Source organism: Bos indicus, chromosome 20 (assembly GCF_029378745.1).
Source record: "Bos indicus isolate NIAB-ARS_2022 breed Sahiwal x Tharparkar chromosome 20, NIAB-ARS_B.indTharparkar_mat_pri_1.0, whole genome shotgun sequence".
NCBI classification, from domain to species: Eukaryota; Metazoa; Chordata; class Mammalia; order Artiodactyla; family Bovidae; genus Bos; species Bos indicus.
Genome location: NC_091779.1, coordinates 2,715,086 through 2,739,027, shown reverse-complemented (window position 1 = coordinate 2,739,027; position 23,942 = coordinate 2,715,086). Strand labels below are relative to the sequence as shown.

Sequence of the window (23,942 nt, the reverse complement as noted above, 5' to 3'; positions counted from 1 at the left end):
GGAAAGTTATGACCAACCTAGATAGCATATGAAAAAACAGAGATATTACTTGGACAACAAAGGTCCATCTAGTCAAGGCTATGGTTTTTCCTGTGGTCATATATGGATGTGAAAGTTGGACTGTGAAGAAAGCTGAGCGACGAAGAATTGATGCTTTTGAACTGTGGTGTTGGAGAAGACTCTTGAGAGTCCCCTGGACTGCCAGGAGATCCAACCAGTCCATCCTAAAGGAGATCAGTCCTGGGTGTTCAATGGAAGGACTGATGCTAAAGCTGAAACTCCAGTACTTTGGCCACCTCATGCGAAGAGGTGACTCACTGGAAAAGACTCTGATGCTGGAAGGGATTGGGAGCAGGAGGAGAAGGGGACAACAGAAGATGAGAGGGCTGGATGGCATCACTGACTCGATGGACATGAGTTTGGATAGACTCCGGGAGTTGGTGATGGACAGGGAGGCCTGGCGTGCTACGATTCATGGGGTTGCAAAGAGTCAGACATGACTGAGCGACTGAACTGAACCGAACTGAACAGGAGAAAAACTATTAAAAATTCCAACACATGGAGGCTGAACAACACGCTGTTGAATAACCAATAAATCACAGAAGAAATCACATAAGAAATCAAAATATGCATAGAAACAAATGAAAATGAAAACACAACAACCCAAAACCTATGGGACACTGTAAAAGCAGTGCTAAGGAGGAAAGTTCAATAGTAATACAGGCTTACCTCAAGAAACAAGAAAAAAGTTAAATAAATAACCTAACTCTACCCCTAAGCAACTAGAAAAGGAAGAAATGAAGAACCCCAGGGTTAGGAGAAGGAAAGAAATCTTAAAAATTAGGACAGATATAAATGCAAAAGAAACAAAAGAGACCATAGCAAAAATCAACAAAACCAAAAGCTGATTCTTTGAGAAGATAAATAAAATTGACAAACCATTAGCCAGACTTACCAAGAAACAAAGGGAGAATAATCAAATCAAAAAAATTAGAAATAAAAGTGGAGAAATCACAACAGACAACACAGAAATACAAAGGATCAAAAGATACTACTATCAGCAACTTTATGCCAATAAAATGGACAACTTGGAAGAAATAGAAAATCTTAACAGACCCATCACAAGCACCGAAATTGAAACTGTAATCAGAAATCTTGCAACAAACAAAAGCCCAGGACCAGATGGCTTCACAGCTGAATTCTACCAAAACTTTAGAGAAGAGCTAACACCTATTCTATTCAAACTCTTCCAGAAAATTGCAGAGGAAGGTAAACTTCCAAACTCATTCTATGAGGCCACCATCACCCTAATACCAAAACCTCACAAAGATGCCACAAAAAAAGAAAACTACAGGCCAATATCACTGATGAACATAGATGCAAAAATCCTTAACAAAATTCTAGCAATCAGAATCCAACAACACATTAAAAAGATCATACATCATGTCCAAGTGGGCTTTATCCCAGGGATGCAAAGATTCTTCAATATTTGCAAATCAATCAATGTAATACACCACATTAACAAATCGAAATATAAAAAACCATATGATTATCTCAATAGATGCAGAGAAAGCCTTTGACAAAATTCAACATCCACTTATGATAAAAAACCTCCAGAAAGTAGGAATAGAATAAACATACCTCAACATAATAAAAGCTATATATGATAACCCCACAACAAACATTATCCTCAATGGTGAAAATTTGAAAGCATTTCCCCTAAAGTCAGGAACAAGACAAAGATACCCACTCTCACCACTACTATTCAACGTAATTTTGGAAGTTTTGGCCACAGCAATCAGCAGAAAAAGAAATAAAAGGAATCCAGATTGGAAAAGAAGAAGTAAAACTCTCACTGTTTGCAGATGACATGATCCTCTACACAGAAAACCATAAATACTCCACCAGAAAATTATTAGAGCTAATCAATGAATATAGTCAAGTTGAAGGATATAAAATTAACACGCAGAAATCCCTTGCATTCCTATACACTAACAATAAGAAAACTGAAAGAGGAATTAAGGAAACAATCCCATTCACCATTGCAACGAAAAGAATAAAATACTTAGGAATATATCTACCTAAAGAAACAAAAGACCTATATATAGAAAATTACAAAAGAATGATGAAAGAAATCAAAGAGGACACAAAGAGATAGAGAAATATACCATGTTCATGTATTGGAAGAATCAATATAGTGAAAATAAGTATACCACCCAAAGCAATCTATAGATTCAATGCAATCCCTATCAGGCTACCAACAGTATTTTTCACAGAGCTAGAACAAATGGAAATACAAAAAACCTCGAATGGCCAAAGCGATCTTGAGAAAGAAGAATGGAAGTGGAGGAATCAACTTGCCTGACCTCAAAGCTACAGTCATCAAGACAGTATGGTACACAGAAGTATAGATCAATGGAACAAAGCAGAAAGCCCAGATATAAATCCACACGCATCTATGGACACCTTATCTTTGACAAAGGAGGCAAGAATATACAATGGAGAAAAGCCAATCTCTTTAACAAGTAGTGCTGGGAAAACTGGTCAACCACTTGTAAAAGAATGAAACTTGAACTCTTTCTAACACCATACACAAAAATAAACTCAAAATGGATTAAAGATTTAAATGTAAGATCAGAAACTATAAAATTCCTAGAGGAAAACATAGGCAAAACACTCTGACATAAATCACAGCAGGATCCTCTATGACCCACCTCCCAAAGTAATGGAAATAAAAGCAAAAATAAACAAATGGGACCTAATTAAAGTTAAAAGCTTTTGCACAAGAAAGGAAACTATAAGCAAGGTGAAAAGACAGCCTTCAGAATGGGAGAAAATAATAGCAAATGAAGCAAGTAACAAAGAATTAATCTCAAAAATATACAAGCAACACCTGCAGCTCAATTCCAGAAAAATAAACAACCCAATCAAAAAATGGGCCAAAGAACTAAACCGACATTTCTCTAAAGAAGACATGAACAAATACATGAAAAGATGCTCAACATCACTCATTATCAGAGAAATGCAAATCAAAACCACAATGAAGTACCATTTCACGCCAGTCAGAATGGCTGCTATCCAAAAGTCTACAAGCAATAAATGCTGAAGAGGGTGTGGAGAAAAGGGAACCCTCTTACAGGAAATGCAAACTAGGACAGGCACTATGGAGAACAGTGTGGAGATTCCTTAAAAAACTGGAAATAGAACTGCCTTATGACCCAGCAATCCCACTGCTGGGCATACACACTGAGGAAACCAGAACTGAAAGAGACACATGTACCCCAATGTTCATACAACACTGTTTATAATAGCCAGGACATGGAAGCAACCTAGATGTCATCAGCAGACAAATGGAGAAGAAAGCTGTGGTACATATACACAATGGAATATTAAAGAATACATCTGAATCAGTTCTAATGAGGTGGATGAAACTGGAGCCTATTATACAGAGTGAAGTGAGCCAGAAAGAAAAACAGCAATGCGGTATACTAACACATATATATGGAATTTAGAAATGTGGTAACAATAGCCCTACATCAAGACAGCAAAAGAGACACAGAAGTACAGAACAGTCTTTTGGACTCTGTGGGAGAGGGCGAGGGTGGAATGATTTGGGAGAATGGCATTGAAACATGTATATTATCATATGTGAAAGAGACTGCCAGTCCACGTTCGATGCATGAGACAGGGTGCTCAGGGCTGGTGCACTGGGATGACCCAGAGGGATGGGATGGGGCAGCGAGGTGGGAGGGGGGTTCAAGATGGGGAACACATGTACACCCATAGCTGATTCATGTCAATTTATGGCAAAAACCACTACAATATTGTAAAGGAATTAGCTTTCAATTAAAATAAATAAATTTATATTGAAAAAATAAAGCACTATCTTGAAATAGGATAAAAAAAAAAAGAAAGAAAAGAAAATTAGAGATACCAAGGGAACATTTCATCCAAAGATGGGCACAATAAAGGACAGATATGGTATGAAACTAACAGAAGCAGAAGATATTAAGAAGAGGTGGCAAGAATACACAGAAGAGGGTGTGTTCGTGTGTTCACTCACCTAGAGCCAGACATCCTGGAGTGCAAAATCAAGTGGTCCTTAGGAAGCATCACTACAAACAAAGCTAGTGGAGGTGATGGATTCCCGCTGAGCTAATTCAAATCCTAAAAAATGATGCTGTTAAAGTGCTGCACTCAATATGCCAGCAAATTAGGAAAACTCAGCAGTAGCTAGGACTGGAAAAAGTCAGTGTTCATTCCAATCCCAAAGAAAGGCAATGCCAAAGAATGCTAAAACTACCATACAATTGCACTCATCTCACATTCTAGTAAAGTAATGCTCAAAATTCTCCAAACCAGGCTTTAATAGTACATGAACTGAGAATTTGCAGATATTTAAGCTGGATTTAGAAAGGCAGAGGAACCAGAGATCAAATTGCCAACATGTTAGATCATAGAAAAACCAAGATAGTTACAGAAACACTTCTGCTCCTGCTTTACTGACTACACCAAAGTCTTTGACTGTGTGGATCACAATAACTGTGGAACATGCTTAAAAGATAGGAATACCAGACCACCTTACCTGCCTCCTGAGAAACCTGTATGTAGGTTAAGAAGCAACAGTTAGAACCAGACATGGAACAATGGACTGGTTCCAAATTGAGAAAGGAGTACGTCAAGGCTGCATATTGTTACACTGCTTATTCAACATCAAGCAAAATGCTGGGCTGGATGAAGCACAAGCTGGAATCAAGACTTCAGGGAGAAATATCAGTAACCTCAGATATGCAGATGACACCACCCTTATGGCAGAAAGCAAAAAGGAACTAAACAGCCTCTTGATGAAAGTGAAAGAGTTGAGTGAAAAATCTGGCTTAAAACTCAACATTCAAAAAACTAAGATCATGGTATCTGGTTCTACCACTTCATGGCAAACAGATGGAATCTGGTTCTACCACTTCATGGCAAAAGAATGGAAATGGTGACAGAATTTACTTTCTTGGGCTCCAAAATCACTGGATGGTGAGTGACTGCAGCCATGAAATTACAAGATGCTTGCTCCTTGGAAGAAAAGCTATGACAAACCTAGACAGCATATTAAAAAGCAGAACATCTCTTTGCCAACAAAGGTCCATCTGGTCAAGGCTATGGTTTTTCCAGCGGTCATGTATGGATGTGAGAATTGGACTGTGAAGAAAGCTGAGTGCTGAAGAACTGATGCTTTTGAACTGTGGTATTGGAGAAGATTCTTGAGAGTCCCTTGGACTGCAAGGAGATCAAACCAGTCCATCCTAAAGGAAATCGGTCCTGAATATTCCTTGGAAGGACTGATGCTGAAGTTGAAACTCCAATACTTTAGCCACCTGATGCAAAGAACTGACTCATTGGAAAAAACCCTGATGCTTGGAAAGATCAAAGGCAGGAGGAAAAGGAGATGACAGAAGATGAGGTGGTTGGATGGCACCACTGACTCAATGGACATAAGTTTGAACAAAGTCTGGGAGACAGTGAAGGACCAGGAAGCCTCGTGTGCTGCAGTCCATGGGGTCACAGTCAGACATGACTGAGCAACTAAACAAGAACAACAAATAGACCATCTACAAGAGACACACTCTAAAAATAAAGACACAGACAGACTGAAAGTAAATGGATGGTGAAGGATAGCCCATATAAACAGAAAGCATGAGACAGTACTGGATAAAAGGATCAATTAGTAAGGAAGACAATAAAAGTCTAAACGAAGCAAAAATTGAAAATTAAAAGTAATATGGACTATTCCTGGAGAAAGAAATAGCAACCCATTCCAGTATTCCTGCCTGGGAAATCCCTTGGACAGAGGAGCCTGCCAGGCTATAGTTCCTGGGGTCACAAAGAGTCAGACATGACTTAGTGATTAAAAACAACTGACTATTCCACAATCGTATTTGGAGGTTTAATACTTCTCTATAAATAAAAGAAATAAACACAAAGAAAAATGAAAACAAAGAATACCTGCATAATACTATTAATCGTCTTGACTTAATTTCTATTTACTGCTACTGTACCCAATTATGGTAAAGTGTATATGCTTTTCAAGTGTACATGGTATGTTTGCCATGATAGACCATATGCTTCATCATAAAACAAGTCTTAATAAACTTAATATCTGAAATCATATAAAGTTATTTTGCCCAAAAAAGAATTAAATTTGAAATCAGGAACAATAAGATAACTAGGAAGATCCAAATATTTTATTTAGAATATAAAAGCATACTTCTAATAATCCATAAAGTAACAAAGAAATAAGAGACTAGAAAATATCTTAACTAAATGATAATGAAAATAAAAGATCAAAATTCATGATATACAGCTAAAGCAATGCTTAAACCAGAATTTATAGCTTTAAATGTTTTTAATTAGAAAATTACAAAAAGTCTAAAAATTAAAGAGGTGACACTTCCATCCAAAATTTGAAAAGATGAAGTAAAATCAAAAGTATAGGGTAGAAAATAAGAAATCTTCCTCCCAAAAAACTCAAGAAATAAAAAATAAACAAAAAAATTTTTTTTAATCAGTGAAACTAAGAGCTGATTTCTGGAAATAATTAAGAAAATTGATAAATATCCAGTCAGTCTATCAGGGAAAAAGAGAAAAAGCAAAAATTATCAAATGGATGAAGTTGGGGAAAAGGTACAAACTTTCAGTTATAAAAATAAATGTCATGAGGATGTAATATATAGCATGGTAACACTGTATTGCATATTCAAAAGCTGCTAAAACAGTAGATCTTGCCAAAAGTTCTCATCACATACACAAAAAATGTGTAATCATGTACAGTGATGGATGTTAACTAGACTTTTTCTGGTGATTATTTCCCAATATATACAATACCGAATCATTACATGGTACATCTCAAACTAGTATGTGGCAAGTGTACCTCAATTTTTAAAATAGGAAGAATGGAAGAAAGTACATCACTTCAGATCCCATAGACATTAAAATAATAATAATGGAATATTAGAAATAACTTTATTCCAGTAAATTTAAAATTAGAGTCATCCTTGAAAGACATAAATGATTAGATTTGATCCCAAGTGCAAGAGGAAATAGGAACAGTTCCATATCAATTAACAAAATTTCATTCATAATGATAAATCTTCCAGGCCCACTGGTTTCGCTGATGAATTCTATCAAACTCTAAAGAAATAATACCAGTATTACACAGACTCTTTCAGAAAATAAAGGAGGCAGAAACACTTCTTGACTCAATTTATTTTTTATGAGGCCAGTATTACCCTGTTACCAAAACCAAAGTCATCATAAAAAAAAAAAAGAAAACTAAAGACAAATATCCTTCATGAACATCAACATAAGATAAAATTTTTGCAAACTAAATCTAACACTCTATAAGAGAACAATATCATAACCAAGTAGGATTTATCCTAGGAATATAAAGTCTGTTTAACAGGAAAATCAATTAATGTAATTTATTACATTAGTAAAATGAAAAAGAAAAACAAAGTTCATTTGAGTAGGTACAAAAAAAGCATTCAAAGAAATGTATGCCCCATTCATTATAAATAATCTAAGAAACAGAAGAGAACTTCACCAAATTTATTATCAATGATAAGAGGGATTAATGCTGTCTTTATGTACAAACAGAAACAAGGCCAGAATATCCATTCTTATCACTTTTGTTCAATACTCTACTAAAGGTCCTACCAGTGGAAGGAATAAGGAAAGAAACAGAAATAAACAGCATGAAGATAAGACATAAAACTGTCTTTAGGTGACATTATCATATAAAATAATCCTAGCAAGTCTACCAAAAAAAGCTATTTAAACTATTAAGTAAATTTAGTAGTCACAGGACACAAAGACAAAAATCAATTCTGGACTTACATAGGTATGATAGTAGAGAATAATCAAAATTTATAATAGCATCAAAAATATACAGGAATAAATTCAATAAAAGATTTTTAACAGCTGTGAACTGAATACAGTAAAACAAAAATTTAAAACACCTACATGAGTGTAGCAAGATACCATGTCCATGAACTGGATATTAAGATGGCCCAAACTGATACACAGATTGAGGCAACCTCAATCAAACTGGTGAGTTTTTTAAAGAAATTGACAAGTTGATGCTAAAATTAAGACAATAGCAAAAGATGCAGAACACAAAACTATTCTGAAAAAGAAGAACAAGACTGAAAGACTTAAATTACCTGATTTGAAGACTTATAAAGTTATAGTAAGCAAGACAGCATAATATTGGCATAAGGATAGACATTTAGATCTATGGTACAGAATAGAGTCCAGTAACAGACCCTAGATTTCTATGGTCAACTGATTTTTGACAAAGGCACAGAATAATACAAAAGGGAAAAAAGTCTTTTCAGCAAATGTTGCTAGAATTTGATAGCTATATGTGTTGGTGAGGAGGCCTTATTCTTCTTACCTCACATCATTCACAAAAATTAATTCAAAGTGGATCACAGACCTGAACATAATAGCTAAAATTATTAAACTTTTAGAAGAAAAATATAAAACCTATTTGTAACTTCAGTTACACAGATTTCTTCAATACAAAAACCATAAAGCCATAAATAAAAAACTGAAAATGCAGATAATCAAAATTTACAACTTCTGCTCTCTGAAACAGTTAAAAAGTTTTAACAGTTAAAACTTAACTCTTTAAAAGTTTAACTCTTAAGAGTTAAAAAGACAAATGACAGATAGGAAGAAAATATTTGTAAACATGTATGTGAAAAATGGACTGTATACAGAATATAAAAACACTTAGAATTTCAATAAGACTATGTACAAAAGAACAAACAACCCAATATAAAAAGGGGAAAAAATGTGAACAGACATTTCACAAAGGAAGATATAAGAATGGCCTAAAAAAGCACAACTTCATTAATTATCAAGTAAATTCAAAATACAACCACAGTGAGATACTATTCCTATATACCCAGTAGAATGGCTGAAAGTAAGAAGACAATATCAAATGATGATGAAGATGTGAAGCAATCTTAATGGAAATGAAAAATGGTACACTTCATAAAATAGCATAGCAGTATCTTATATTAAACACACATTTCTCACATGACCCCACAATTTGTCTCAGGTATTTACCCAAGAGAAAGGAAAATTTAGGTACAAAGACTTGTCTGCAAGTGGTCATAGCACCATTATTCATAAGTCAATAAAAACTGGAAGTGTAACTTAAGAGGTAAACAGCTGAACAAAGTAAAAAGAAAACCATACTACACAATACTACACAGCAATAGAAAGGAACAAAATATTTACATATACAAAATATTTGAATCTCAAAAGCATTATCCTAAGGAAACAAAGTCAAACACAAAAGACCTCCTACTGTATAATTTCATTTATATAGAAATCTAAAAGAAATGAACCATAGTGACAAAAACCAGTGGTTATCTGGACCAGGCATTACGGAATGGAATTGAAGGGCATATGAAAATTATTTACAGAGTGAAAGAAGTGTTTTCAATCTTGAATGTGCTGTTAGTTACATGGCTATGTATCTGCTAAATTCATCAAACTGTACACTCAGGAAAAAAAAAAGGAAAAAGATATTAAAAACTCTTAATACAGACAAGCAAGGGGTTCATTTTTCTAAAATATAAAGAGCTGTGAAAAATCAATTTTAAAAAACCTAACAAAACAAATGAGCCAAAAAATGAGTAATTCTTTTTACAGAAAAAGACCAAACAGTTCTTAAATAATGTTTAACATCACTAATATGAGAATGGTAAATTAGACTGAGAAATCATTTTTCACCTGTAAGACTGCCAGAAATTCAAAAGTTTAGTAATAACTGTTCTGGGAAGACAATAAAATGGAACTCTCATAGACTGCTGATGGACAAGTAAATTGGTATAGTCCTTACAGAGAATAATTTGGAAATATTTGTAAAAATTACAAATACATTATTCCTATCTCCCAGAAGTAGTTTTGCTCTTGGAAATTATCCTACAGACACACTTGCATAAATATAAACTGACAAGTACAAAGTTAATCTGTACAAGTACAGGTTAACTTTAGTATACTTTAGTGTGCTGCTGCTGCTGCTAAGTTGCTTCAGTCGTGTCTGACTCTGTGCGACCCCACAGACGGCAGCCCGCCAGGCTCCCACGTCCCTGGGATTCTCCAGGCAAGAACACTGGAGTGGGTTGCCATTTCCTTCTCCACTGCATGAAAGTGAAAAGTGAAAGTGAAGTCGCGCAGCCGTGTACTACTCTTCTCGACCCCATGGACTACAGCCTACCAGGCTCCTCCATCCATGGGATTTTCCAGGCAAGTGGAGTGGGGTGCCATTGCCTTCTCCGACACTTCAGTATGCTTTAGTATTAACTTTAGTATTACTATAAAGTAATTTGTAAAAGTACAAAGTTAAAACTAATAGCATTAGTTTTAATAGCAGAAGATGACAAACAATTCAAATGACTCTCAGCAGTGGAGAGAACAGTTAATTAAATTATGATACATTAAAAAAATAAAATATTGTTCATCTTTAAAAAAGTATTCTCCATTTGAGAATAACTATAAAATACATTGTTAAATGAGAAAAAGCAAGGAGTAGAACATGAGTGTGGTATGCCACATTCCATGTAAGACTGGATAAGAATTCACATATTTATTAACTGTATATGCAAACAGAAAATTTTGAAAGATGCAAAACTAGCAAGAATCATAATTTGTTAGAGTGAAGAATAGGAAGACATTACAATACTGAAACAGAACACATTTTAATTTCTTTTTTTCTGGACAATGTAAATATAACATCTCTTCAAAAGTTAGGTGAGTTAATCAAAATTTGATATGAAAACTAAGAGAACAGACACATTAGTTATATGTAAAGACAGGTCACAAACTTGAGGCAATATTCACAATTTAAACAACTAAAAGATTAGTGTTAAAACATTGTAAAGCACTCCATCAGCAAGAGAGAAACCAATAAACCAAATGATGAGGAGAATGAAAAGTCATGAAACATATATATCACTGATGATGACAGCAAACAGTCAATAAACATAAAACACTAAACATCATTAATAACCATAGGAGTGAAAAGTAAAATATGTGTGAGGTATATTACCTCAACTAGCCTGACAAAAAGTTTAACATTATGAGCTGTTGGTGAGGAACTGGATCAAAATGGGTGGGATATAAAGTAGTATAATCACTGTTTGTAAAATATAGTTTGGCATGATCTACTGAAGCTATGTAATGAATACATATAACAAGCTTTACCCATTGACAAGAAATGCATCAATAAATTGCAGCACTACAGCAGTACAAATGAAGGAACTATATCTATAGCACCAATATAAACTCTCATACACAACACAAAAAATGAAGCAAGTTGTAAAAGAATAAATACATTTTGATTCTATTTGTATAAAGTTCAAAAATATGCAAAACTATGCATTATTTTCAGATTATATATCTATATGCGACTTAGCAGCAGCAGCAGCAACAGTAAAACTATGAAGAAAAGGCATCAACTGATAAACAGCAAGCATTTTCTGCTGGCAGAAAAAAGGCAACAGCGAAGGTTGGTATTGACCTGCTGTTTAAGTCATGTGACAGTGTTTTTACTGCTACTATATCAATACTTAGATGTATTTGATATTTAATACTTTTCAAAACTCTACTAAAGAAAGAAATCAATCATGAAGATGAAATGCTATGAAACAACATGCTAGTTATCCCTCGTTTAATTCATAACAAGAGGTATGGAAGAGAACATTTAAAGAAGGCTAACTATTTCTCTATCCAGACCCTCAGCAGTACTATATGATTCAAAAAGCAAAACAGAAAATGAACAAAAGGCATTTTAAGATGACATCTTGTAAACATATATAGGATAATTTTCAAAGAATTTTTTTAAAGAGTTTAGATGGAAAAATCACTGAAAGTTTGACTATCATCACTTACTACTCACTTTCCAAACAAGATAAAATCAACAAACATGAAAGAAAAAGAAAAACATCCTTGAACTATAATTAAACTGCCTTCTATTAGAAATATATACAGCCAGTTCCATTCTCATAAGTCATCTCATATAAAAATCTGAAAAGTGTATTTAATTTCCTATTTTCCAGAAAGGATTTAAGGACATACACAGAAATAAATCTTTCTTCAGTAAAGAATGAAAAATAAAGAGGAAATTGTGAAACTAAAATATAATAATAAAAAAAAGCCATGATGAAGGCTAATAAACAAATATAAAACCATGATCAGGTCTTACGTAACTTTTAACTGGCCAACATTGGGCTCAAAATTTTTAGTCAGCTATAGCTAAGAAGGAAACATAATTACTTAAAAGACAGTTATAAGTTAATAAACTCTACTCAAAGATCATCATCAGCTTTTTTTAATACTGATTCCAGAGAGAAATATTCCCTGCAAATCTTTTAAGAATTAAAATCATCAAGCCACCAAAATACCCAGAAGGTTAATAAAATTAATTGATTACTAGAAGAACAGAAATTGGGGAAATAAATAAAAATAAATTACAATAAAATTATTAAATAAATTGATTAATGAAGCTACTTAAAATTCAACATAATACCCTAAATAGTCATATAAAATGTACTGACCTTCCTGAATTGCCATGTCCACAGTTACTCTGGAAGCTGAATGCAGAAGTTTTTGGTAATTCTGTGCATTCTGATCAAACAACTGTACAAGAAGAGTACATGTCTTTTCGTATTCACATCTGCTAACAGTGCACAACTGCTCCAGCTGCTGAAATACAGTGGTGGTGTCATCCAGCGGGTCATCTAAATTATCTCTGCAAATACATAATAGGAAGACAGACAACATTAGAATGAGACATACTTCTACTCACCACAAATAAATTCTATTTAAGTTAAATCAAAATTCTATCATGGATAAAGAAACAAAAGACACTGAAGGTAAGATGTAAAATGTCTATAACTGAAAACATGATTATGTATATAAAAGTACCTAAGAAACTATATGAAAGCTACTCGTATTAACAGGTGAGTTTGCAAAGTTGCTAACATACAGATCAATATACAGAACTCATTACCATATACTAACATAAACAAATGGAAATGTAAATCTGAAAAATATTACCTTCGAAAGGCACCAGAAAACTTAAAATACTAATTAAATCTTAATTAAAGATATGTAAAGATTTAAAGACTGAATACTATAAAACCCTGACGAAAGAAATAAGAGCTAAATAAAAGATAAACACGCTTATTGCCTGAAGACTCAATATTGCTGAGATGTCAATTCTTCCACCAAATTAATAAATTATACAAATTCAGTGAAATCATAGTCAAAATTCCAGAAGGACATTTTCTGTAGATACTGACAAGATGATCCTAAAATTTAAGCAAAAGAAGAGCCAAAATAATTTTTAAAAGGGAAAAGCAAGGTGGAAGACTCACACTACCTGATCTCAAAGCTTATTATAAGGCTACAGTACTCAAGGCAGGGTATTAGCAGGAGAAACATATAGATTAATGAGAATAGAGTCCAGAAATAGAACCATACGTATGTGATCAATTAATTTTTGGAAACAATGTAAAGACAATTCAATGGAGAAAGGAGAGTCTTTTCCACAAATGGTGTTAGAGATAACCAGTTTTCAATATACATAAAGGAAAAAAAGGGAAAAAAAGAACATGGAAACTTACCCTGTATCATATACAAAAGTTAACTCAAAATGGATTATGGACCTGAATTTAAATTCTAAAAGTATAAAACTTCTAGAAGAAAAAAATTAAGGATAAATTGGACTTCATCAAACTTTAAAACTCTTGCTCTTCGAAAGGCTCTGTTAAGGAAATGAAGAGGCAAGCAATGGACTGGAAAAAATATTTGCAAAACACATATGATAAAAAGACTTGTGACCAAAGTGGACCAACCTCTCAAATCTCAATGTAAGAAAACAAACAACCCAATCAAAAAATGGGCAACAGATTTGACAGGTATTTTACCAAAAAGTATATAGAAATGGTAAATAAGCACAAAAAGATGCTTACCATTATTAGTCATTGAAAGTGAAGTCGCTTAGTCGTGTCCGACTCTTTGCAACCCCAGGGACTGTGGCCCACCAGGCTCCTCCGTCCGTGGGATTCTCCAGGCAAGAGTACTGGAGTGGGTTGCCATTTCCTTCTCCAGGAGATCTTCCCAACCCAGGGATCGAACCCAGGTCTCCCGTATTGCAGGCAGATGCTTTACCATCTGAGCCACCAGGGAAGCTCTATCAGTCATTAAGGGAATGCAATCTAAACCAACAATGAGGCATCCCATCTATCAGAATGACTAAAAGTTTTTAAAACTGACTGTCAAGTGCTGATGAGGATGCAAAGCAACTGGATCTTTCATAAACTGCTGGTAGGAATGCTGAACGAAATGGGCACTTTTGAAAATGGTTTGGCAATTTTTTTTAAAGTGAAATACACATTTACCTAGCAACCCAGATCTCACACCTAGGTATTTACCCAGGAGAAATAAAAACTTACATTCATACAAAAATCTGTATAGAAACACTTAAACACAAAGAATCCAAAAGATGAATGGATTAATAAGCTATGATATATTCATAAAATGAAATACTATTCAGAATAAAAAGTAAAGAACTACTGACATAAAATGGAAAAATTTCAAATGCATTATGCCAAGGGACAGAAGCCAGACTAAAGGGCTACACACTGTATGATTTCATTTACGAAGCATTCAAAAGAGGCAAAAATTTTAGGGAAACAAAACAGATTAATAATTGCTAGAGGCTAAGGATTGGGAAAGGTCTGACTACAAAGGAACCTAAAAAAACTTTCTAGGGTGACGGAACTATTTTATATTTCAATTGTATCGTTAGTTAAACACAAATGTATACATTTGTCAGAATTCACAAAACTGAAAAAGGCCAAATTTTACCACAGGTAAATTATACTTCCATTTGAAAAAAAATTCCGAGATGCAGAAGATGAAAATTCAACAAAAACATTTAGTTTTCAATACCTCACAACTACGGCAACAGATTCCAAGCGAGAAGTGATAAAGGCCTTCGTGATTTCTGGTGCATAAGTGTCTAATAAGTGGGGTTCAGTTGATTTCACAAAAGGAACTGATGCTACCATCCTTTGCCACAGAGTTAATAAATAATGAACACTGTTGGGAGCAAATTCCCAATGCTACAAAAAAATAAAGCAAATGTTATTTAAACTGATATCATATCTTCCTAGAATAAGAACTCCAGAGGCAAAATAACTAAACATACATTTAAAACTAAACTTATTCTGATTATAACACTAATGAACATTTAACATAGCAAATTTTAAATCTTTGTGAACATCCTTCTAATCTTCTTTCCATGAATATTTTTTAAGAGCTGATATCATGCAGAAAATATGGTTTTAAAACTTCTCCCCAAACTTATAAAAAGAATTTTTCCAAAGCCTAATCTGTAAAACTTTATTTTATTTCTCCACATAGATTTTTCCACAGTTTCTCAATTCACTCTTTAATTATTAGATAATCAGATGGCCTCTAAATTATTATTATAAAATTTGTTACAAAGAACTTTTTCCTAAAATCTTGCAATGAATATTTTTAGCAAAGTGCTTTAACAGACTTTTTTAAAAATCCCTACCAAATCTTATCAAGAAAGTATTCTATTTACAGTTTAGCATCAACAATGTATTTTTACTTACCTGTAGACTAGTAATGGTAAAATTGGCAATCAATCTGATAACTTCAGGATATTCTTTCACCATAACTAATTCTCCTAGCTGATAATTTGTCTTTAAACGAGCCAAAAATCGACAAAATTCATGATAATTACCTGGATCAGACAAACCCTAAATTATGAGACAAAAAGGAAGGCTATTTTAAAAACTTAAAAATAAACCAAACTAATCACCATCAATAAAATTCCAAGAGTATTTTACTAAGTTTCAGTGTTTTCATGGGTACTTACTGCACTTTGCATCAACTGGGTAGGTATCAATTTAAAAAAAAATGATTCCCCCTGGGCTTAATGTTGTCATAAATGATTAGTAATAAGGAATTCATAGTAGAGGCTTCGGAGGAAGCTTTGACCATGATAACTAAATCAAATGTTTGGTAACCATTATATCACCCAAAAACTTTGCATGAGAGAGAATTGAGAGACAGACAGAGCAAATGTGTATGTGTGTATTGTGGGTTAGACAGAAGTCAGTACAAGAGCTGAAAAATATGTAAGATGGAAAACAAGAATGGCTCTTGAAATCCTAGAAAAGAGCAATACCACTACACTTAGATTAAATGTGTACACATAAATAACAGAAATATATTTTAATTCAACAAGTATTTATTGAGTACCCACAGGCATGATGTTCTCAAGCAACTCCCTGTCTCTAAATCATTCATATAAACTGCTGCAATGTACAGCAGAAAGTTTAACAAAAGTACTACAATATATAGACGGAACTCTGGGAGAAGGACAGGTTAAAACGAAAGACCAAGAAAGGTGTCCCCAGGGAGCCCCTTGAAGACAGGATGTGTATTATTATCTTTATAGTTTGAGAAGTTTGTCTCTCCCAAAAGTTATTAACAGCCAAAAGACTTAGATAAACCTCCTTAAATCATCATTTAATCTTTTAAAATCTGTACTTTCACTACAGATATAAACTAAAGTGAAACAAATTTTATCCAGACACCCAAAATCACTAATTAAATAATGGCTTTGCAATTCTCTGAAATGAATATTGCCATTGAAGATTTGCAGTTAACATAGAGAGTAGATTTAAAAATCTACAAACTCTTACTGCCCACAAGAGGACAAAAAGATATTATTTCATAATTTAAAGCCACATATTTCAATATTAACATCCAGATTTATACTGTCTTCTAGTTTAGAATACAGATATAACTCTAATCACTTCAGTAATTTAAGAAGTACAAGCAAAACACAATGGTAAAAAAACAGAAACATAATAAAATATGCAACTTCTATTCCTATGGGAAAAATAAAAACAACACAGACATCAGTCAGGAAAACATGTACTTTTAAAAACTGCCCATTTATACTACAGATGAAAGCTAAGAAAGAAGACTGTGATATGTATTTTCTTCCAGAATCATAACCATGTCATAAGTTTATTATGCACCTTTCAGCAGAAAAACTGTATTTATATATGCTAATGTTAATTAAATTACTTCATAAATACCTGAGGGTTTTCAAGTATCCTTTTTACTCCCTTAATTAAATTACCAAGGTACTTGGCACGTTCAGGACTGCTAAATAAGGACCTTCTTGTAGAAGCAAACTGAACTAAACACGAAAGTGCCTGAAAACAGGAACAACAATTCATTTCAACTTTAAAAGTAACTGTGGCCACACGAAAGGAACACTAGTTTTTACATTAAAATTCTTAAAATTTTAATGATGAAAAAGCATTATAGAATCCAAAAAACAATATAAACTAAATATCATTGATCATTACCACCATCCATAAATCTTCAATCCCACCATTAGAATTTGTTTGTATATAAAATTCCTCTAATATTTTTGTATATTTTTGTATATATTAGATATATTAGATACACCAGAGCACAGCCAGGATCTGAATACACTCAAAAGGCTCCCAATTGCTGTTGCTGCCTAAACCTTTTCAAACTGATGAACCAGGTGCTTCACCAAAATGAAAAAATGAAAACATCGTGTTGTTGCAGAATATGTTTAGGAAATACTACACAAAATGCTCTGCAGTATCCTATAAGTAGGAAAAAATCTGTAACTTTATTTAATCTAGCATGTCCCAAATATATCTGGTGACAGACCATCTTGCCCACACCATTTATTAATATCTTGAGAACAATTTGGAAAATGTTCCTGAAACAGTTAGATAGCCTATAAAAATTCTCACAGATTATCTATCCCTGGCCTAGTTATCTTCTTTAAGTTAATACTTTATTAGACAATTTCACTACTCAGGTTCTTAATTATCCTACTGGAATTCACTGAAGCCTTTCATTTATTAATTGAGAGGCCCCAAACTGGCCCACATATGTTTTGTTTTGGTCCACATATGTGTATCTGCCCACTTATAAAAAAATAGAATTATCTGTCAATATCTAAATATTTCAGTTAGGAGATTTCACACAAAATGTCTGGGTCTCAAGGCAAGGATGAGAATATGGGCAAAAAAATCAGTTTAGATGTTACTCGGTTTGTCACCGTCCTTAATGTTAAAAGCAAAAAAACACAAGCAAACAAACATCCCAAAAAAACAAAACTTCTTTCCAATGTGTAGAATTAGGAACGACTAATACAGTTAAAAATATGTAGAGGTTTGGGGCCAAAACCACTGAGTTTGAACCTCAGCTCTAAAATCTAGAAAGTCACTTAGGCCATTCTGGGTCTGTTGACTTGTTTACATAGTGAGGATAACAATACTCACCTTGCAGGGCCACTGTGAGAATGAAGTGAGGTAAGAATCGTATGATAGGGCATGCACAGTAAATGTTAGCAACACTCTCTTAAAGCAGTTTTCCATTCTACTTTTTAAGCACCAGTAGCTTGTTTGTTTTATCCCTAAACATAACTGTAAACATAGCATGAAACCATGGTTTTTTTAAGCTACAGAAGGCTGAAGTTCTATGGTACCATCTAGAAACATGAGTTTCCTGTGAAAACCAGTTTAAAAACCATCCCCTTAATAAAACCCTCGTTTCAAGAGCAAGCATGTTTTTAAGGAGAGGGGGCAGTGTTTTTGTCAACCTATTCCTCCCTTCTAGGCAATGACATATCTAAACAAACATACCGCTCATATTTAAATCAAACTTTTTTTTTTTTTCAGGAAATGACAATATAAGAATCCTCCAATTTTACTTCTACAAGCTTAGATATTAAAGTGACAACTTTTTCTTTTTTTTTCAATCTTGCCTGGTCTCTTTTTTAGATTCCACAAAGATGGAATCCAGAATCTCAAATTTCTATGTAACCAAAGAGTCTGAATTTTTTACCATACAATAGAACTTGATTCAAAAAAGAAAATGAACAACTGGAGTGATGAACATAAAACCAAGTGAGCAGATCCCCCTGGTTTCTCATTTGGAGACATCTGATGGGGGCTGCATGGCAAGCCTGACATGGAGCCACGCAGTGAAGAAAGAGCTGGAGAGAGGTTAAGAGAAGGGAAGGAACCAGGTGGTGTGGCAAACTGCTGGACTGAGTACCAGAAGAAGAGCTGGGGACTGAGTAGGAAAAAAGATCTTTAGAGGTTGATAGGTTGTCTTGGCTATGGGCATGAACTAAATCACCAGTTATGGGTTTTGGGCTCACCAGTGAAATGGCAGGAACTATGGACTATAAGTAGAAATTGACAAATAGGTTAAGCAATACATATCCCAGATAGATGGTGTTAAGAATTTCTTATGAGAGGTAAACTCAATCAAGAATATAAATAAAGTAAATATGTACCACCCTGAGATAAATATCACAGGTACTTTTAAATGAAATAATGAATGAGTTTTACTTACTAACTGAGATAGGAGTGGTGGAAGTGAATGATACAAATTAAAGAAAAGATCCAATGTTTCTGGTTCCAGGAAAACTGAAAAAAAAAAAAAAAAAATCTAACACCATTACTTTTCATTCAGTGATATTTAGCACAGTAAGACATTATCATACAAACCAAGAACTCTAAGACCTCAGCATGTAGCCAATCTTTATTTCTAGTTAGGCTAATTCCTTTTAAATTTCTAGCTATTTCCCTTTGAAAGATGGAAATAATATGAAGATAGAATTAGATCAGATGCTCCTTATTTCTATGTAGCATTTACAGTTCTCACTGAGAGAACCTTCTCACTGTTTTCATTTATATTAAAATAACATAAACATTTAAAAATTCAAACAATATCAAAAAGTAAACAGTACTAAAAAGTACACAGTAAAAAAGAGCAGTCCCCTACTCCATTCTGACTACTTTTCAACTCTTAGCTATATTTACGGAGAAGGCAATGGCACTCCACTCCAGTACTCCTGCCTGGAAAATCCCATGGATGGAGGAGCCTAGTAGGCTGCAGTTCATGGGGTCGCTAAGAGTCAGACAGGACTGAGCGACTTCACTTTCACTTTCATGCATTGGAGAAGGAAATGGCAACCCACTCCAGTGTTCTTGCCTGGAGAATCCCAGGGACGGGGGAGCCTGGTGGGCTGGCATCTATGGGGTTGCACAGAGTCAAACACGACTGAAGCGACTTAGCAGCAGCAGCAGCTATATTTAAATATGTTTCCAAATGACATGCTGTATGTACTGCTGCTGCTGCTAAGTCGCTTCAGTCATGTCCGACTCTTCCTGACCCCGTGGACTGCAGCCCACCAGGCTCCTCCGTCCATAGGACTTTCCAGGCAAGAGTACTGGAGTGCGTTGCCATTGTCTTCTCCGGCTGTATGTACTACATGTTTTTATTTGACTGTTTTTAGATATCAAATGAACTTGTTACAGTGTATGTCTAATCACCCACCCCTCTACTCCCACCACTCTTCCTACAAACCATCTTCTCTCAAAAATACATCTACTATTATAACAATTTGAGATTAAGTCAATTCTATGCATTTATTATGACTATGTAAATAATTCTAACAGCTGAGCCAAGTAAACTATGATTATATCACATTTCTAACACTCCCTGGATTTAATCATACCATCTTTTTTGTACTTAGTTGTATAGACAGATATCTGTCACTAATTCTTTCCAAATGCTCTGACAGATGTGTAAAATGTTCTTCATGCTATTTTCCACATAGTCAATAACATTAAAAAACTTTCATTTCCATTTTCCCACCCTTCCTCCCAGAGCCTTCTTCAACTTAGAATGACTGTTCCCAAATGTGTTACATAATTATCTTATGTCTGCTGACTGTTTTCTTGTGTTAAAGCTTTCCAAAACCCCATATCCTCTATTTTCTTGGCCTGTGTATCAAGTAGATTCCTAAGAGCAGGCACATAAAGGATAAATTTCAGAATAATTTACATGTCTGAAAATATTTTTATTCTCTTATACTTGATAATTTCAGTCTAGTTTGAAAATTATTTTCCCTCAGAAATCTGGGGATATTATTACTCCATTGCCCTCTTGCTTCCAGTGCTACTGTTGAGAAGTCTAATACTATTCTTGATCCCAGTCCATTATAGGTGACTTTGTTTCTGGTAGATTTTAGGATCTTTATCACTTTTATTCTGAAATGTCATGATTATGAAGTTTAGTATATATTTTTCTCATTCATTATGAAATGATGTAACTGGGTACTTATTGGATCTTCCAATCTGAATATTTATGTGTCTCAGTGCTGAGAAATTTTGGTATTGTTTGCAAATTTCCTTCTGCTTTTCCTGTCCTTTCCTGAACTCCTAATAAATGCCAAGCCTCCTAGTTTCATACTCTAATATTCTTATATTTTTTTCCTCCTATAAATCTCTTCCTGCTTTTTTTCATTCTACTTTCTAGGATATTTCTTTAACTTTATCTTCCAACTCCTCTACTGAATGTTTTATTTTGGCAACTTTTACATTTGGAACAGTCTCTGAACTTCTGTTTTTGAAACAACATTCTATTCATGTTTCAGGAATGCATTACTTTTTCTTAATCTCTCTGAGGATATTAATTAACCCTTTTGGAAATTTATTTCTACTCTTCACTTTGTTTCTACTAACTCTCCCCTTTAAAAATGTTTCTTGAGATAATTAGATTCATATGCAATTGCAAGAAATAATACAGAGAGATCTTATGTTTTATTCACCCAGTTTCCCCAAATGGTAAGTTGCTACAAAACTAAAGCACAATATTACAATCAAGAAAGCACATTGATAAAATCCACCAATCTTATTTGGCTTTCCCAATATTACATGTATTTGTGTGGGTGTTTGTGTGTGTTGGTATCTGTGTATTTAGTCTGCGCAATTTTTACAACATATGTTGGTTCATGCATTCATCACCACTATCAAGATACTAAGTTCCTTTTAATTGTTTTAGTCTCTGATTTCCATATTAGAAGTTTTTACCAAATGTATGGTCCTTCTCTACTGTATCTGATACCCTGGAATATGAAACCTCTCCAGTTTAATTTCTCAAGGAAAAAAAGCTCTGGTCTTGGGAACTGAGAGGGAAGTGCACTTAGAGAAGGGAAAAGGGCAGTCACAGAGCAGCACAGATGGTACAGAAGGCCCCGGGGGTGTCTGTGCAGAACACAGGCTCTTCACCAAGCCTATCAGCCCCACTCCCCGATCTGACTTCAACAGGAAAACCCTACTGTCACCATCTTTCCAGGATGAGTAAGAGCATATGCGTTTGCTCCTTTTTGGTATCCCTCTCTGTAAAAAAGTAAATTGCAATTCTGCTTTGCTAAGTTAGCTACTCTAATTCACTCTCTTCATAACTTTGAAAAAATGATGATATCTCTTGCCAAGTGTTATACCCTCTCCTACTCTGTTTATCTGAAAATTTGAAAACAGAACTCTTCATTTCCCTACCTAAACTTATTTTCCTCCAACAATAGAGCTGTCTTCTCTTTTTTCCAAAATCAAAATATGAGGTAACTATGAATTAAATTGAGGAAAACAGATTTCAACACTGGGTATCAGCAGCTACTTTGGGTTACAATTTTTTAAACTTTTTGATTGCCAAGTAAAAAACAGATAATTGCACATAATGCAACAATATTGCTTAATCCTATGTCTTTTATGTTGACCATTCCTTATACTAAACTTTCTTCTTACTTGCTCTCCAAGTCGTTGGAATCTGTACTGTGCAAAGATCATCGGCAGATTCATCTGCTGAACTGCCAATGAAGTCAAAGTTAAGGCAGTTGAGGACCAGTTTCAAGACTTGCATTACTAGATTTTGTTGATCCTGATCCTGAAGGTTTAAAGGCTTGGCCAATATCTGAAAAAGGTTCAAAGTCAAATAAAATATTATGAAATATATCAATTAAAAATTTTTACTCAATCTAATTTAAATAACTTCAGTGCCAAATTAAAATTAGTTTAAAAAAAGAAAGAAATAAAAAAGAAAAGAAATTGCAAAGGGATGTTGCGGTAATAGACTATTCTCAAACTTAATATTGTAAAATGGGGATAACAACCTTTCATTATTTAAATGCAAAATGGAGGTCACCTTTTACAGGTGTGAGAAGCAACTTTAGGACAAATACTTTATTCAGCACAAATGTATAAATGTACAGGATTCATTAGCTTAAAGGAGCAATTGGAACAAACTGAAAATACAATATTCTTCAAGAAAAAGTGGGGGGACTTCATGAATAAACGATACACATTCAGCTAACAAAGGTTCTCAGAGGCTGTTTGAATATGGAGGGACAGTCGTAAGCTTCTGGGGAATAATCCCGACCCCTCTCAAAAGTCTCAATTAGTTTCTGCAACAATGTACAGTAAGAAAACAAAGAAACTACTACCCAAAGACAAGTTATCAAACTACCTTTGGATCCTACTTTATTATATCCCTATTAAATAAAAGTGAATTTTTTGGAACTGTTTAGATTTGTGCATACCTACTCTTCATGGGGTTGCAGAGTCAGACACAACTTAGCAACTGAACAACTGTACTTAAAAGTATCCATAATAACTCCTCAAAAGGCAGAATGGGGTACCAGGGAATTCATCTGAAATTCTTCTGAAACAGGGTGCTCAATTATTAACTTACCTCTTTTAGAAGAGAGCATGCTAGCACTAAAATGTCCTTGAGAGAAGTATCACGAAATGAGGTAGCTATTTTCCTGTGTTTTGCTGAAGGTCTAGAATAATCAACCTAAAAAGTTCAAGATGAATTTATTTAACCAGACTTACCAAACAGCAAAGAAAAAGTTCACTATGTAAGAAAGAGTGACATCAATGATCAAATAATCATAAAGTATAGGGCTAGAAGAGCTTTAAAAA

At 34.2% G+C, this 23,942-nt stretch overlaps 1 protein-coding gene across 11 annotated transcripts in view; it reads right to left on the bottom strand.

The window, feature by feature from the left end:
• The window catches only part of RANBP17 (RAN binding protein 17), a 382,268-nt gene that overhangs the window by 321,379 nt on the left and 36,947 nt on the right, over nucleotides 1-23,942 (bottom strand). For all 11 annotated transcript variants that reach the window (XR_011562386.1, XM_070774506.1, XM_070774512.1 and 8 more), the window contains 7 exons: nucleotides 23,710-23,814; nucleotides 22,767-22,932; nucleotides 19,528-19,601; nucleotides 17,214-17,333; nucleotides 15,714-15,860; nucleotides 15,022-15,194; nucleotides 12,621-12,814 (listed from right to left, as the gene is read on the bottom strand). Coding sequence is in view for 10 of the 11 variants with exons in the window: in XM_070774506.1 (XP_070630607.1) it covers nucleotides 12,621-12,814; nucleotides 15,022-15,194; nucleotides 15,714-15,860; nucleotides 17,214-17,333; nucleotides 19,528-19,601; nucleotides 22,767-22,932; nucleotides 23,710-23,814 (979 nt within the window). In the remaining variant the exon portion in view is untranslated. The remainder of the gene's footprint in view (nucleotides 1-12,620; nucleotides 12,815-15,021; nucleotides 15,195-15,713; nucleotides 15,861-17,213; nucleotides 17,334-19,527; nucleotides 19,602-22,766; nucleotides 22,933-23,709; nucleotides 23,815-23,942) is intronic.